This window comes from Netta rufina (assembly GCF_964035555.1).
Source record: "Netta rufina genome assembly, chromosome: 16".
Lineage (NCBI taxonomy): Eukaryota > Metazoa > Chordata > Aves > Anseriformes > Anatidae > Netta > Netta rufina.
This window is the reverse complement of record NC_140140.1, coordinates 7,232,103-7,249,233: the sequence shown is the minus strand read 5'-3', so window position 1 is coordinate 7,249,233 and position 17,131 is coordinate 7,232,103. Positions and strand designations below refer to the sequence as shown.

Genomic DNA, 17,131 nt, shown 5'->3' with positions numbered 1-17,131 from the left:
TAAATGCAAGACATCAGATTTCACTAAGCAAGGGACAACCCTAAGGTTACCTTAGGGTTGTTGGGAAATTATGATTTATTATTAACTGGGAATTTGTTACAAGTGCTAGGTGTATTGAGTTGTTGGGAAGCATAATACCAAAATGGTGAAGCTGGTATTGCTGGTGCATTTTGCTAACAGGATTGCTGGTGTTTGTGGTGTTTGTAAGCACAATGTAGGGTGGAAGCTATAGCCAGAATAGTACCAAATAACCTCGTTGAGTTCAGTTATTTCTGAGCATGTGCATTAAAACTTCAAGCTCAAGTTCTAACGAAGTTCTTAAGTTGATGTGTAGTATTTTGTGTAAATTGATGTAGTATGAATGTTGTATACAGAGATGCAGTTGAGAATTTATTAGTGATAACTGAAAATAAACTGAAGGTTTTCTTTTTGCAAAATCCTTGCTTATATTACTTCCTCTGTGGAGCAGTGAAACCAAGCTGACCCAAGACTGTCTGGATTCTGTGTTACCATTGACATTCCTCTCTCCAGAAGGCGTCGCTCCTGGCTCTACTAAATGAAGGCCTTCATATTGCAGGGAGATAAGTACAGAGAAGTTTGTTTATGCCTCAAACACCAATACATGACACTTCTGGGAAATGTGAAACCCTTCAAGGTTATGAATTTGTACAGTTAAAATCTTTAAGTAGGGCTTTTTTCAAGTGTAGGTGGGCATTGCTTTCTTTTATTTGTTTTATTCTCTTTTAAGCATTGGTACATAAGCAGAATCAGTACAGGAATAATAGAGAAGTGTAAGGTACTACTAGGCTTATCTATGGAGTTAATGTTGTTTACATTGGAGAATGCTCTTTTCTGTGTGAAAACTTCTTTTTTTCTATAAAAATATGTGAGAATTGTTGGAAATTCTGAAAAGCTTGTATAAAATTCCAGAAAGTAGCAGATAATGGGTTAGTCTTCTACATGTATAGCATGCATCTCCTACATGGTTTTCCTAGAATGCAGCTTTTTTGGGGGGGGGGTCTTGGTTACATTATTTAGGACCTTGCTGCAGTTCTTCCAACTTATTTATTGGTGTGCCTCCATTTAGTGTAGAACAGTTTGGAAATATGAAATGGCATTTACTTTTTTGTGTGTATTACAACTCCTAGAATTCATGATCATCTTTACAGTGCAGAGGTGGTATGTGTAGTAAGACTTAATCATTTTGACATTTTTAAACTGGACTTCAGTTTGGTTGTCTGAGCAGTTCTTAACGCATATATAGTTCTTAAGGGTCTGGAGCTGATTTGCGTTTACTTGAAAACTGGGAATGACTTATGGTTGAGTAGTGAAAAACTTCTATGGAGTACTGGTGGATTACAAGCACAGGATCTTGCGTAGACTTCTGTGGGTTGTGTCCTGCTCTTGAGTTCATAGGAGTAACACAGGTGATGTAAGACCATATTTTAAAGAAAATATATTGTGTGATGTCCTAACTAAAGGCAAAAACATAGGTGTCTGATGGATCTGAAGCCGAGTGCTGGAAACTCTTCCCTTGAGAAAGGAGTGTGCAGAATTCAGCTCAAGATGAAACTTCATGGGTGATGCCTCTCAACAGTGAGATCCCCGAGGTGTGAGAGCATTGGATCAGATGTGTGCAGCTATTCTCAGTGTAAATTGTTGATCTTGGTGGTGTAACATCAGTTGTGATTTTACAAGCCTTTTCTAACGGCAACACTTACCCAGTGGCTTGCTTATGTCGCCTTTTTTTTCTGAACCTGTTATGCTATGATGCATCCACTGGCTCTGTTTTATATATTCTAAACAGAATTTGAATATATCTGTTTGGAGTTAATTTTTACTTGGCGAACTCTGAATTTGTGCAGCTAGAATAGCGCTGTGATTCCCAGATCATGCTGTACCTTAATTTGCCTGTGGCAAGTAAGTTGTTTGATAAATTGTTGTTGCAAGCTATTAAGGATCATTTTCTAATAAATACTTTCTAAGTTGGATGTGTTTTAATACTTTTATGAAAACCAGTTTGCTTTATTGGCTGTTTTCATTTTGGGAATATCCTTTGTCTTTGAACTTCTTGAAACCAGAAGTTTCAAATAAGACATCAATATTAGTCATCTAGGGTTGTTGTGAGGTGAAAATAAGAAATCAACGCATTTCAGAGTTTCTGGAACTGTTGAAAAAAGGATTTTTTTTGATTGTCACAACAAATGTAAACAATATTCTGTCATTAAAGATGAATTACTGGAATTCTGCAAGCTAAATATATTGTGTATGAATGGATACATAAACGTGTGCTTTATGAAAACTCAGACAACGTGAAATTTATTTTTGCAATTGTTGACTTGAATCTTCGAGGTAAATGAGATTGTTTGGTTCTTTGAATGCACATCAGGGAATAAAAGTAAGGCTATTAATAAAACTAGAACAAACAAAACCCAAGTTCACCTAGAGAGAGGCCAGGCAGATCTTCAGGCTTGACTGAAATAAACTGTCTTGACAGATCACCTACTTTTTCCTCTTTCTGCTGAGATACGTAGAGTAGTTCATGATCAGGATTTTTCTGCTTTACTTTCTAAAGGAATGGATTAGAACTGGAGAACACCATACAGTGTATTTGAAAAGCTGTGAAGTAAAAAAAAAAAAAAAAAAAAAAAAAAAAGCTTAGTGTGGGCTTTTGAAGGATGTCTGTAGGCAGCAACATATAAACAAATGCTGGCAAAGATTCAAACTGATACTTTCAAATGAAACGTGAGTATTTTATCTCAATCTGCTGAGGAGCTACCTCTCCTCTTTTCGTAAGGGTGCATCACCTGGTGCCCTGCAGTCACCAAATAGAACAGGAAGATGTAATTGGAAAGGATCCTTTCTGGTCTAACTACAGAAACAATCCATCTGGGCTGTGTTGCAAGGGATTTCTTATGTTTTAAAATCTAGAATAGCAGAAAAAGACTTATCTGTGTGTGGTGTACTGAAAGACAGTTCCTTGAGACAGTGGAGTAATTTCATGGTTTCACTACTACAGATGTGAGAAGAGATTCAGGTAGCATGTGGGAGGTGATTGTGAAGACTGGTGCTTCACTTTACCTTCTGGCTTTCTTGTGTGGTTTAACGGTTCCTAGTGCAAGCTCTCAACTTTCCTCATCAGTGTCTCTGTAACATGGCGTTGAACAAATGGTTAGGGACTCATTCTACATGCAAATTCAGACCTATAGTAATGTTCCCTTCTGGGAAGGGATGGCTGTTGTCCGGAGATGCCAGAAGATTTTGGGGAGACATTTCTTTGACATTTTCAACTTGATTCCTGATCACTTTGTGCTGTACAGGGGAGGGAAAGTGGTTACATGATGGTACAGAAGTCTGTTGCAATACGGAAAATAAAGAGGAGAAATGTTGGCCCTGAAGCCAAGGCTAGCTGTCCTGATCTTTGTTGTCAAACAATGTCATGTGGATGTGTATGGCTGTTTGTAGAACTGCAGGCTATGCAGAGGTGAGACTTTGTGTGAAGTTAGCTGGTCTGGTGGAACAACACGTGTAGGTAATGAAAAACTGATACCTGTAACTGTTGTGATTTTTAGGAGAAATGTGGTATTAAAGATGATGGTGGTTTTTTGTGAATCTTATTTGAGGTTGGATGAAGCTGAAGTGGAAGACAGAGGGTTCTAACTAGTCGTTTGAACAGTGCAGACTACTTCACATTAGCCTCTTTGATACTGGGGTTAAAGCAGATGATGATGACCTTAGAAAGATGAACAGTTATCCTCTTTGTCTAAAGCTTTGCTAATTCTTATTCAGCACTGTTTGTCCTGCTGCAATCACTACAGCTGTAGTGTATTAAGTGACGTGGGTAACATCTGTCTGGGGAGATTGCAGATTGGGAGGGCTGAGTGGTTGCACTAAGGGGATCAAAAGGTGTCTAATAAAACTTCATCTCTTTATTGAGATAATTAATATTTACACCGTGCAAGTACGAGAAAGCTATGTGGATAGGCAAATACCAGAAAGGCCAAACAAATCTACCTTGCTCAAGTAGCTTCTCTATGGAAAAAATCACACTTTAAAGCATTTCTTAGAACTTTCAAGCAGCACAATATTTTATTTGCTACTGGAAGGCTTATTTTCAGTTTTCATGATTGTAGTTGTTCCTTCAGCAGAACTGGCTGTAATCTGAAATGCAATAAAACTATCACTTCTGTTTTTGTGAAGGCAGCACCCGAAGAAAGGGGGCTTTGTAGCATGTAAGGACAGGACCCGAGGCAGAGCTTGCCCGCTGGGGGGTTGTCCAGCCGCCCTGCTCTTGGGCCTTTTTGCTTCTGCGGCTTCTGTGCTGCGTGCAGGAGCCTCCCCGAGCAGATTTCCTGTCACTGTGCGAGCAAGGGGGAGGCTGAGGGGGGAGTGGCTGCACAGGCAGAGCAGGAGCTTCAGCAACTGCCATACTGAACCACCAGCTGCCCCCTTCAAAGGGCAAAAAAGTGCCGTCGTTTTACACCCGCCCCCCATAGCGAAAGCTCAAGGCCTGAGAATCGCGGAGCGGCCCCGAGTCCTCCCTGGCCCCTTTCTGCCCGGAGCTGGCACCGCCGTAGCCGCGTCCCTGTGGGCAGCGGGAGCCCTAAAGCAGGGGACGAGGCAGAGCTCGGCCCGCGGGGGAGGAGGGAGCGGAGCCCGGCCCGGGCGCTGCGGCGCGGGCAGAGGCGCCTCCATCTTGCTGGGACGGGGGCCGGCAGCCGGCCCTTCCCGGCGAGGGACCCGCGGCCGGGCTGGCGGCTCGGAGCCCCGGGCGGGCTGAGGGTGGCGGCCCGGCCCCACCGCGGGGCGGAACCGCCCGGGGCCGCGCCGCCACCGCCGCGAGCACCTTGCGGGGTCGGGAGCGGCCGCCGGGCCTGACCCTTTCTGCGCTTCTGCCCGCAGATGGCGCAGTGCGTGAGCAGGGTGGAGCTGTCCGTGTCCTGCCAGCGCCTCCTCGACCGGGACGTCGGCTCCAAGTCGGATCCCCTCTGCGTCCTGCTGCAGGACGTGGGCGGCCGCCAGTGGGCTGAGGTACGGCGGCGGCAGCGCCCTCCGCGGTGCGGTCGGGTCCGCGCTCGGCGTTCCCGGGGCTCGTGGGGTGGGGGCGTCGGGGTCCCGCTGCTGTTGGCTTCGTTCGCTGCTCGTGTGCTCGCCTGGAGGTGCGGCGGGGCCGTGGTTTGGCTGCTCCGGCACGTGCTGTCCTTTCTGTGCTCAGAGCGCGCTGTATTCCTGGCCTCTTGCTGTTTTTTTTTGCCTTTTTTCTTCAACTTTGTTTCTGTGTTCGTACAGTTAGATCGCACGGAGAGGATAAAGAATTGCCAAAACCCCGAGTTTTCAAAGAAGCTGGTTGTCGACTACTACTTTGAGAAAGTGCAGAAGTTGAAATTCGGTGTGTATGACATCGATAACAAGTCCCCTGATCTAAACGATGATGACTACCTTGGAGGGATCGAGTGCACGCTGGGACAGGTATGCAGGGGAACACATGAAGTGATGTATAATGTAGCAGCAAGCACCGGGTTTGTTGTGAAAAACGGGAAGCAAGGCTGGCTTATGAAAGGCTTTGCCACATTCACGTTTCAAAACATCTTGTTCCTTACGCTTATTTAGCATGTTAGTTTGTGTCCCTGCTGAATGTAGTTAGAGAAATCACGTTGAGTGCAAAGCGAAGGTTAGATGTGCATGGTTTACCAGTCATTATGGAACGTAAGAAGCAATTGTAGCGCTAATGGGAGATTGGGAATGAGGAAGGCGTGGAGCCTGGAGAACTCTAACAGAGCCTTTTTGATTTCCTTTGCACAAAAAGATCGTCAGACCATAAATTCAGGGAAGTAAGACTGTCTGAGATTCTGCAGTTGATTCCTGAAGAGGAGTTTGTATTGTTGGGTAGGAGAAGAAAGGTGGTATTTGAGATATTAAAGAAAGACTTGATTAGCTAAATAGTCTTTTTCTGATTTTCAGCAGCTGTTTGATTACTTGTAACGTAAATATCTTGGGGGAAGCAATAATAGGAGGCTAATATAAAGTTTGAGATATACTAGCGGATATTACTTTGTGGATAGGGAGGGAAAATGTTAAGACTGCTTAACCATTTCAGAAGCACAAACTGGTATTTGTCACTGCAGGAAATGGACTTAAACCCTTTAGAGCTTTTTAAGGAGAGTTTTAAAAAATTCATCCTAAAGAATAATTCTTTGTTTTTTGTCTACCTTGATGTTTATAGTATCTGTCTTTTAACCTCAGGTTGTGTCCAGCTCAGTGTTCACTCGACCTCTGGAACTGAAGGAGGGAAAGCCAGCAGGAAAAGGCACCATAACGGTAAATGACCTGGTTGTGTGTGGAAAAAATGTCTTCTTATTCTTTGGTATGTGGTCTGGGACAAAGTAACGTTTCTGGTTTTGCTTGTCTAATTTCAAATTCTGCATGCGTACAGGAAAGGTATGCATTTGTAACCATACACAGAGTTTCTTCAAGCACAAAGCATAAGCAAAACTCTGTAGGGTGTGTTTGTGTGTGTGTATATGTATATATGTTTATATTTTTTTTCCTTTGGCACAGATTTCAGCAGAGGAGATTAAAGATACCAGGGTTGTCTATTTAGAAATTGAAGCCCGAAACTTGGACAAGAAGGTATTGATTGATTTATTTTTAATGATACTTCATGCTTCTGTAGGTTTTGCTAGTAAAAAGGCAGTAACTGTAAAAATAGTCAGTCTCACTGTGTTGTAAACCTTCAACTAAGCTCTGTAATCCTTGTGTAAGAAAGGCTTGCTGTGTTTTGTTACTGATAATGAAGTGAACTAGAGACATAACAACATGCTGAAAAATACAGTCTTAGATGCGAATTTCAACCACCAGGTTTTGGTTCTGGAGGATTATTTTGGTTTTGGAATAATGTATGTGTTAGTATATTAAATGATTGTCTAGATTGTTGTAACTGTGCAGTAAACTGGGTTTTCTGTAATGATACTAAAGCAGAAGAGGTGGAAATTCAGACGTGCTACCTTGATGTTATTTTAAGCCAAGCAGAATGGCACAATTCACAGTAACAAAATACTCTGAGGAAGCACAGTCTTGGAATCAGAGATGATGTATTATGATGGCTTTGAAAGTGCTGCAGTTTAAAAGAGAAAAACAAAATGAAAGAGGAAAACAAATGTATAGCTTGTTTGACTGTGGTTTGTTTGAAATGTTACGTACTGATGAGCTAGCTGTTCTCTCATTTGAGTAAAACACAGGAGTCTGATGAGTTCTGTCGGGGTTTTGTTTGCAGGATTTCCTAGGTAAATCGGATCCATTTTTGGAGCTGTACAAGCAGGGTGATGCTGGAATGTGGCAGTTGGTGTACAGATCAGAGGTAGTATTTCTACACTGATGTGTTTCTTAGTGTTGAGTTGATCTGACAGCTAGCTCCTACCAAAACCAGGAATGTGTTGCTGCTGGTCATGCTGTGCACCAGTTCTGTGATGAAATTTGTAATGTACCCAAAAAAAAAGGGATTTGGCTCACTGACCTGGCAGAAAATGGTTAATTTGCTGCCTGGTCAGTGGGTTAAGCTGGGTTGGTGAAGAGTCCAACCGTGCACCAGGGGAGAAGAAGAGTGGTAGGACTCTTCCGCCTTTCAGTGGCGATGATTGGCGTGGCTCTACAATTGAACCCTACTTTGTATTTCTATCTTCTATTTTTAATAGAACTTTTTGCTTGGTGTTCCATACATTGTCAAGGTGGAACTGACTGGGGCTGTTCAGATAGCCCCACAGAAGTACAGAACTCTCATGATATGTTTCTTAGTAACTTGCATACTGCATCCCTCACGTGATATTATGCTGTCGTTTTTTTTAAGGTGATTAAGAACAACTTAAATCCATGCTGGAGGAAGTTCAGTGTTCCCTTGCAGACCTTCTGTGGTGCTGATTTTAATAAACCTATCAAGGTATAGCCTTCAGAATTTCAAATTTGTTGTTGTAAGAAACCCAATCTGTTGCTATCTTAACTATGAGTAATCAGGTTGTCTAGTCATATTTAAAATTTTAGATTGCCCTTCTGGAATAATAAGAGTATGGCACATAAGTGATTATATGTCTATTAAGTATGAAGTCTGTCCTAAAACATTGTGAGTTGTCAAATTGAGAAGTTAGGGAATGCAGAAGTGACATTCTTCCTAATGATTCATCGTCATAAGAATTATAAATGATTATGTGGCTATTCTGGCTAGCATTTCAGGTTGGGGACTTTCTGTTTAATTGTGGCTTTCTAACACTAAGTAAAAACTGTGAGACTTGTACTTGATAAACTTGAATTTATTAGGATACTGACAGAGTGGGCAGCTAACAGCTTTGTCCATTCATAAGAATGGTGGGCTTATCACAGCTGTTTTTCTTGATGTTTGAACAAGAAATTTGGTTTTGAGTCAGAAATGAAGTTCCTTGTAGTCTTGCATATGATGATTAATGTTCTCTGGTCCTGAATTATGGAGGTGGTAGCTGACCAATTACAACTTTCTACAAGTTTCTACAAAAATAATCTGTTAGGAAATTAATTCAATTTCTGTTCTAAGCAATACACTGATAATACAAAGGCATTTAAAGCCATAACTAGTCTTATGTTGAGTATAGTCTCTGTTTATCTAACTCCTAAACACTTTCCGTTTGCAGAATTTTCCTGCCTCACCCTGTTTGTGAAGAAACCTCATGCTAGAAGTTTGATTTGAAAGGTTTAACAGAAAGCAATGCATGCTAACATTTTAATTTGTGCAGCATGAGAGATGGAAAGAATTACTGAGATTATTAACCTGGAAATAGATGTTCAAATCTGCTGAGTTTGTTGAATATGTGACAGTGTTCTCAGTGGCGGTTGTGAGCTTTTGCTCTAGAGGAGTCAACAGTCTTAGGTCAGAAAGAAGTCTTGGTCCAAAAGTTCTGAAATAAATGTGGAAAGGAAGTGGCAAAGAGATGTATGTTACCTTGTCAAAACTGACGTGACATGGCATAATTTAGACATCATATTACTGAAGTTCAAGTTACTACAGTCTAAATTCCTTTTTTTTGAAAACTTTCTGTGCTTTGGGATTCACTTTGAAAAGCTGTTCTAAAAAAATTTAATTTAAGATTTTTGCTGTTAGTTCCTTTCAGATAAAATTGGTGATGCATGTGCAAATAACATACTAAGTTTCACAATGCATCAGAGAAAAAGGATTAAATTTTCCTTTTTTCCCTACGGATTATGGAAGTTGATCGTAAAAGGGACTTGAGACAGGTGGGAACAGTAGCACTAAGGAATGTAACATTGCACTGGAGATGTGTTTTTCATTTGGTATGTGATGCTCTGAATCTCTTGTTTGAGGCTTCCTAAGATTTTTTTTGGAACAGTTACGTGTAGAAAAATGATTGCTGAATGGAGAAGTCCTTGTACTTCAACATAATGGAAATGTCCGTGCATGTGCATAAGTCAGTTTGTTGTGTCTCATAAACATTAGCTTTGCTAGCAACGCATGATACTTCTGTAGTGGGAAACGTGCACTAAATGTGCGTCTGTAAACATAAATCTTTAGGTCAAATTAACAATGCTGCCTAATATTTTGGTAATTCTTTCTTTGTTGTGATGCAGTCATGTTGTTTTTGTTCCCTGCTAAAGAACAGCTCAGGTTTTTGACACAATGTAATCTTCTTACAGTTTCTTTAAGAAAAAGGGCAAATAAAAGCAGTTTTTCTCCCCCATAATTGTTTAAATAGAAATAGTAAACGTAAGATTTAAACAAACAAAACTCCCTTCCAGTCCATGCATTTGATGGCATGTGCATAAAGGCGAATCCATTTTCTGTGAATGTTGGAAATTTTTCTCGTAGATTGAAGGGGGTCTTTGACCCACTGAGTATATTCCATGGTTCTTAATGAATATTGCATTGTTCAGTTGAGAATAATTGCATACAGTATCTTGCAGTATTGCTAGCTGACCCCTGAGGTCAGGCCTTGTTTCAGAAAGCAGTTACTGGCAGCTTCAGGTACTTGGTCCTACGTCGCATCTTCCATGTGTTGTTTGTAGCAGCACCACTCTTCAGACTACATGCTGTGAATCTAAGCCCATTTTAGAAAACCCTTGCAAAAGGAGGTTTATTTTAAGCTATATCATGCTGTGAATTGATAACAGGAACGGGTCCTAAATATGTATTTTTGGCGTGGACAAGAGCAAGCAGGAGGAAAAAGGGAGGTGCGTAGAGGTGGCAGCAGCTGAAATTCTCTGCAGCCATGTCTTGGCTTTATTAGCACCAAGGACACCCCCAGTCTGTACCTCTGCATGATGGCCCCCTTGAGCAACCTCCCTCACATGGTCAAATCACTTCTGAATGATGTTTTAAACGTTAGAGTTGTTGAGAGAGGCAGAGTGGGGTTCATGGAGGAGCCTGGAGGTTGCTTCATAGTGAAGCATGCAGAAGAGAGGAATGGAGCAGTGGTGGGTTGGGAAAGATGAAGGGGTAGAAACATAGGGCCCAATCTCTAAAGTGATCTTGTTTTCCTATTGGAGAGACTGAAGGATGGCATGGTGCTTCCAATTTGGCTAGGTTAGACCACAATTCATCCAGCTTTTTGTACAGATTTCCCACTGAAACTAATGGAAAATCCCTTGGGGATTGAAGGCAGTAGGAAACCTCCAAAGAAACCTGTCCTCAAGATTAGTGATGTAGCTATTCGATGCGACTTCCTTATCTATGTGTCATTTGTAGGTTTGTCTTGTCCCATTGTCCTGAGGAGAAAGCTGTTACTATTTTTCACTGAGGCAACACCAGTTCCTTGCCTAATAAAAGCAGACCTCATAGCGAGCTTTTGAGTCGGGGTAGTACGTGAACTTCAGCAGGGGGGAAAGTAGCTGTCCACAAACTTTTTCTTGATTGACTGTTTCTGGATTTATGTCCTGCTGTACCGTGTATCATGCACGTTCTAAATGCTTCTGTAGTTGTTGATTGGCTGGGGAGCTGTTGCCAATGTACATTGTACTGGTTTTGTTCTAAGCCATAGTTGTTACCAGTTTTATTTTTAAATATGTTGTATTTTTTGCATTCTCTACTTCTAACTGAAATTCATGCTGTGTGTCTCTTTTTACTGTGAGATTTCAGTTAGTGATACGGATGACAAGACCAGTTCAGATTTGATGGGGGAATATACTACCATCAGTGCAAAGCTGTTGGAAGCAGGGGGATTCTGTGGTGAGCAGCTGTCATTCTCCCTAATGCAGTACACTTGCCCATTGCTTGCTGTCTCTTCTCTTCCAGGTACAGTGTGCAGATCATGATAGTGACGGGTCACATGACTTGATAGGCATTTTTGAAACTAACCTGGCTCAGCTGCAGAAAGCAGGTGACGGCTCTCCGGTGAGCTTTCTTAGTTCCTCAATTAAGTCCATATTTCAGTCTTTCACAAACCCTTTTTAGTACTGATCTCTAAGAGATTTTTAGGTTTTGTCTGCAAAAGTGATTTTTTTTTTTTTGTTTGTATCTTTGTATTACTAAGCCAGTATCTGGGGGGAAAAAAAAAAATGACAAGGGGAGGATACTACTGTTTTTCTTGGGTACTGTTAGCCCTCCTGTTCCTACAGACATCCTTGAGCCCATTGTCTGCTGGCCATGTGCCATTTCTTGCCAGCAATTCTTTGTGCTTTTGTCTCTGCTGAGCCAAGTGGAAACAAAAGAGCTTCTTGTTAATGCTGTAACAGAAGAGCGTAGAGGTAGGACTCCTCTCAGGTAACGTTTGTGCCTGAGCTGGTTGCCCTTACTAGCACTCTGGTTGCTTTTTCAGCTAGAGGAGAGAAATGGTGTTTCCAAGGGTCTGCCATTGAGAACCTGTGACCTAGGGTTTTTGGCCTCCTTCCCTCCCTCTGCCTGCTTTGCCTTCTCCTCATCTGTTTGTGTTCATTCCTTTCCCTTAACTGATAAAGAATGTGATTATGTTAAGAGAAACGCTTGCATTTGTGACAGACATTTTTGTCCTCTGTTACAATGACTGTTCAATGATTCTGCACAGACTAACAGTCATGTCCCAAAGAGGGACTTTCTTGAAGTCTTGACGTATGTGCTTTGCCTAATGATGGTAGCAAAAACATCAATTTAACTTGTCAAATAACAGCCACAGTAATCACAAACCTTTTTAAAATGAAGTCTCAGAATATTGCTGGATAACTCTGAAATTGCGTAATGTCTGACACTGTTCTGTTTCAATAGTTTGCACTGCTGGAAATGCAGGTGTTCTATTACTTGCTTCTTGAATGTTTGCTTCTGTAGGTGGAATATGAATGCATTCATCCTGAGAAGAAACAGAAGAAGAAGAGCTACAAAAACTCTGGCATTATTAGGATAAAATCCTGCAAGGTAGGAAGATTATTGTCATCGTTTGGCTTTTTTATGTTCTCATTGTAAAGAAATCTGTTTTTGTGGGGAGGAGGTGTAACGCTGTCTGTCTGTTTCTCTAGATTGAAACAGATTATTCATTCCTGGACTACATCATGGGAGGCTGCCAGATTAATTTTACGGTGAGTTGTTTCCCCGCTGCACATCTTGGTAGATGCTAAGACAAGGGCAACGGAGTTGTGGTTAGTACTTCAGTTTGCAGTGTGTGTTTTCTTAGGAAGTGATGAAGACTGCCAAAAAGAAGTAACTGTAAATTTTGACTTTTTGCTATTAAGTAGCAAATTTAATGGATCCTGAGTTTCTTATGCTTCTTTTGAGAAATCAGTTCTCAGTCTGTCAGTGGAAAGGACTACTACTCCTTAGACATGCATGTGACCCTGTCTGAAAAGGTGTGCAGGCTTGTTTGCCCGTTCCTGTATGGACTTTGTGCCTGGGAGGAAGGGAGCAGTGTGGAGCTAGCCTAGCCCTCTGTTTTTGGTTATGGTTGGTTCTTAATTGCTTATGGTGATGCTTCAGTGACCTGTGTTATCGTCTTCTGAACTGATTAGGTGGGCATAGACTTCACTGGCTCCAATGGCGATCCCAAGTCACCAGATTCTCTTCACTACATTAGCCCAGATGGGATAAATGAGTACCTGATTGCCATCTGGAGCGTGGGAAGTGTAGTCCAGGATTATGACACGTATGTAAGAGGCTCTTGATTGATCTAGTCACCACATGAAAATGTGTATTAAATGACACACAATGTGTCACAGCGGGTGTCATTGATCAAGGCTGATAGCTCATTCCAGAGCTGTAGCATTTGGGTGACTGAGATGCTGCCTTTCCTTGGAAGATCCCCACAGGTGCTGCTGCTGCTTCCTCCTGCTTCTGGCATTGCCAGGAAAGGCAATGGCAGCACTGCTTAATTCAGAGTGTTTGCTTGATTTGTCTTCCCATATCTGCCCTTTTATGGCCTGGGTTACTCTAGAATGCTGCTTTAGCTCATTGCTAATCCTTTATTGCTGATGGTGCATTTCAAACACAAGTCTCTTGTTTAATTCATTGGGAACATGTTCAGCCTGCTCTGTCCTTCAGCCAAGCTGTGACTGGGTTGGCTTCTCTCTTGCTACTCTGAAATCTGCCAAGAGTCCTGTAGGATGCTGCATTGAAACAAATTCTGAATCTGTCAGGTCCCTGCCTGAAACACTTGGGTAGCTGGCTACTGGCCATGGGAAGCTAGGTGGCGTACCCATTCCTCAGGGCAGGAATTGAACCTTGGTCTCCAACAGTTTTCTGGGAATAAAACAGAATAATGAAGTATTAAAGAATTGCTGTTTCACAATTCTTCTTGTTACCCTTTCTCCCTAGGGACAAGCTGTTTCCTGCATTTGGATTTGGAGCTCAGGTTCCTCCTAGCTGGGAGGTAAGGCCTTCACAACACTATGCAGTTGCTCTGTTCATCTCTGTATTCTGTAACTGATTGTAACATCCCTATTTCTAGGTGTCTCATGAGTTTGCTTTGAACTTCAATCCCAGCAACCCTTATTGTCAAGGTGAGGACACCTTTTTATTAATATTTCACTGACAGGGATTGATTTTAAGTGTTGCATTTCTTTCACAACTGGTGAAAAGCATATGTAGCATGAAGACATGCAGCAAACTACATGTACTCTTACCTGGATGGTGACAAGAGTGAAATTGCGTTGATGCAGATTTCTGTGTGGTCTGCATAAGCTTCAGTGATTGGGACCTGATGGGATTCATCCCAGTGTACCAAGAGAGCTGGCTGATGTCATTGCTAGGCTTCTCTCCGTTATTTTTCAATGGTCTTGGGAATCTGGAGAGGTCTCAGTCGACTGGCAAATGTTCCAATTTTCAAGAAGGGCAAGAAAGAAGACCCTGGTAATTACAGGGCTGCCAGTCTCAGTGTCTGGTAAAATTATAGCGAAAATTATTCTGGAAGTTATTGAAAAACATCTGAAGGACAATGTGGTCATTAATCATAGCTAACATGGATTCACGAGGGAAAGGTCCTACTTAATTTCCTTTTATTGAAAAGGTCACCCATCTAGTTGACCATGGGAATTGTTGATGCAATCTTTTTTGGATTTCAGTACAGCTTTCAATGCTGCTTCTCACAATATCTTTCTGGACAAAGTGTCCAGCATGCAGATAGATAAAAATATAATATGATGGGTGAACAATTGGTTTGCAGGTTGGGCTCAAAGGCTTATAATAAAAAGGGTTACATCAGGCTTGTGGTCAGTCACTAGTGGGGTTCCCCAGGACTCCATTTTAGGGTCAGTTCTCTTTAACGTTTTCATAAATTACTTGGACATAGGACTAGAAAGTGTTTTGAGTAAGTTTGCAGATGATAGTAAATTGGGAGGATCTGTTGACTCTGTCGAGGGCAGAGGGGCCTCACATAGAGATCTTGACTAATGAGGGGGCTGGGCAATCACCAAGCACATTAAGTTTACCTACAGCCAGTGCCAGATTCTGCACCTAGAAGGGGGTAGCTCTGGCTGTATGTAGGGGACAGGAGGCTGGACGGAAAGGAATCTGGGGGTTCTGGTTGATGGCAAGTTAAATATGAGCCAGCAACGTGCCCTGGCAGCCCAGAGGGCCAAATGTGTCCTGGGGTGCATCAAGCACAGTGCTGCCAACCAGACACTCTGTGCTGGTGTGGCCTCACCTTGAGCGCTGTGTGCAAGCCTCTCCACAGGCTGCAGGGGAACTTCAGCTCCTTCACCTGGAGCACCTCCTTCACTGACCTTGATATCTACTCTTTCTCATTCCTCGCTCTCTCAGCAGTTTGTGTTTTTTTTTTTTTTCTTTTTTCTTTTTTCTTTTTTTTTTCCCTTTCTTAAATCTGCTTTCCAAGAAGCACAAGCAACATCACTTGTTGGCTTGGCTCTGGGCAGTGGTGGGTCCCTTTGGGGTCAGCTGAAACTGGCCATTATCTAACATGGAGCAGCTTCTGGATTCTTCCCAGAGAGGCCATCCCTGCAGCCTACCACTATGAAAAACTTGCCACAGGATATTCTATAATTCTATGATTGAGAGAGCTGAGACAGTTCAGGCTGGAGAAGAGAGGGGTTAGGGGGATCTCACAGGGTGCAAAGGGGATGGAGCCAGGCTCTTTTCAGTGGTACTCAAGGACAGGACAAGATGCAATGGGCACAAACTGGAACACAGGAGGTTCTAAACATAAGGAATCATTTCTGGGCTGTGTGGGTGACTGAGAAACGGAACAGGTTCCCCAGAGAGGCCAAGGAATCTCCTTTCTTGGAGATCTTCAGAAACAAGCCGGACGTGGTTGTTGGGCAATCTGCTCTGGGTGTCCCTGCTTGAGCACAGCGGGTTAGACCAGATGATGTCCAGAGGTCCCTTCCAACTTAACCATTCTGTTATTCTGTCAGTCTGTGCGGAAATTTTTGTTGCTGCAACTTGGTTACTTTTGTTATGTTAGAGGTGGTAGTGAATTCAGATCAGCAATGTGTCTGTTAGTCACACTTTCAAAGCAACCATCTGCTAAGTCTGTTAGAGATTGTGGTTACTTCTTCAGCAATGTGAGTATGTTTGAATGTTATCTTTTAAAGGGTTGTCTCAAAATATTATTTTCCTTAAAGCCATCTTTTGCAGTAGTTGTTTCAGCTAATCTCAATGGCTGGTCTGTAAGCCAGGTTAAGAACTCCTAGGATTAAGGACTCTCTCAGCATGGAGTGGCGCAGAATTTTTCTTGAATGAACATTTTTTCCCCAGTTTAGTTTTTCTCTCCGGTCTAAGGCCAAGAAAGAATGGAATCTGAGAACTGGTGTTAAAATCCAAGTGTTTCCTTCATCAGTTCTGTGTTGTCTGCTTCACTGGAATCTGTGCCTTTGCTCTGTGATGGTTCCTGTGCAGTAGTTCAGAGGTAAAGCACTAAAACACATGTGGTGGACAAGGTGAGCAGCATCAGTAAATGAAAGTACATAAATACAAGTTAATATAGGGATCCATCTAAATTGCTCTCCACAAGAAAATATACCATTTAAGATCACATTTATAGGAAAAAAAAAATAAAACAAGAAAAGCTTCTTGCAGGGGAAAATCCTTAGAGGTTTATCTTACAGAAATGTTTAAATCCAGGTGTCAGTGTGCACAAGAGAAAAATAAGCAGTTAACTATTCCAGAGAGTTTCTGACCTTGTTGTCTAATTAGATAGTAATCAATTAAACAAGAGAAACTGGATGACAGAGTAGAAAGGACAAGGTCATAAGCATGCCTTCACTAGATTATTTTTCCATCAACTTCCATGAACGTTATTATGTTGGAAGCATAAAGAATAATGTAAAGAATACAGAATGGTGAAGAAATCTGGAAATCTTGTCTCTGCAGATGTCCATTGGTTTTAGACCTTTGCTTTGTATATTTGCTGCTATCCTGCTGTTTATTTGTCCTTTAGGAGTTCACAGCTATGTGTGAGTGATTATCATTTTGCTTCACTATTCAGTAATGCTTATAGAATAATTACTGGAGAAATTGTGAGGCTCTTTTGGCAGCTTGCATTCCTTGTGTTACAGGGATCCAAGGAATAGTTGATGCCTATCGCCAGATCCTTCCTCAGATACGACTCTATGGGCCAACCAACTTCTCTCCCATTATAAACCATGTGGCAAGGTTTGCTGCACACTCAGCGCAACAAGGAACTGCTTCTGTGAGTCCGTGTCGTTTCCTGCAAATGGATGATGTTTCTGTTTCCTGTGTTCA

The 17,131-nt window shown here is 42.0% G+C and overlaps 1 protein-coding gene across 3 annotated transcripts in view; it reads left to right on the top strand.

Moving 5' to 3' along the window:
• Nucleotides 1–17,131, top strand: part of CPNE1 (copine 1) — a 41,534-nt gene that overhangs the window by 21,206 nt on the left and 3,197 nt on the right. For all 3 annotated transcript variants that reach the window (XM_084296702.1, XM_084296701.1, XM_084296703.1), the window contains 13 exons: nucleotides 4,903–5,031; nucleotides 5,290–5,469; nucleotides 6,244–6,318; nucleotides 6,559–6,630; nucleotides 7,274–7,357; nucleotides 7,844–7,933; nucleotides 11,267–11,365; nucleotides 12,272–12,358; nucleotides 12,460–12,519; nucleotides 12,946–13,079; nucleotides 13,748–13,802; nucleotides 13,881–13,932; nucleotides 16,945–17,078. In XM_084296702.1, the coding sequence (XP_084152828.1) occupies nucleotides 4,903–5,031; nucleotides 5,290–5,469; nucleotides 6,244–6,318; nucleotides 6,559–6,630; nucleotides 7,274–7,357; nucleotides 7,844–7,933; nucleotides 11,267–11,365; nucleotides 12,272–12,358; nucleotides 12,460–12,519; nucleotides 12,946–13,079; nucleotides 13,748–13,802; nucleotides 13,881–13,932; nucleotides 16,945–17,078 (1,251 nt within the window). The remainder of the gene's footprint in view (nucleotides 1–4,902; nucleotides 5,032–5,289; nucleotides 5,470–6,243; nucleotides 6,319–6,558; nucleotides 6,631–7,273; nucleotides 7,358–7,843; nucleotides 7,934–11,266; nucleotides 11,366–12,271; nucleotides 12,359–12,459; nucleotides 12,520–12,945; nucleotides 13,080–13,747; nucleotides 13,803–13,880; nucleotides 13,933–16,944; nucleotides 17,079–17,131) is intronic.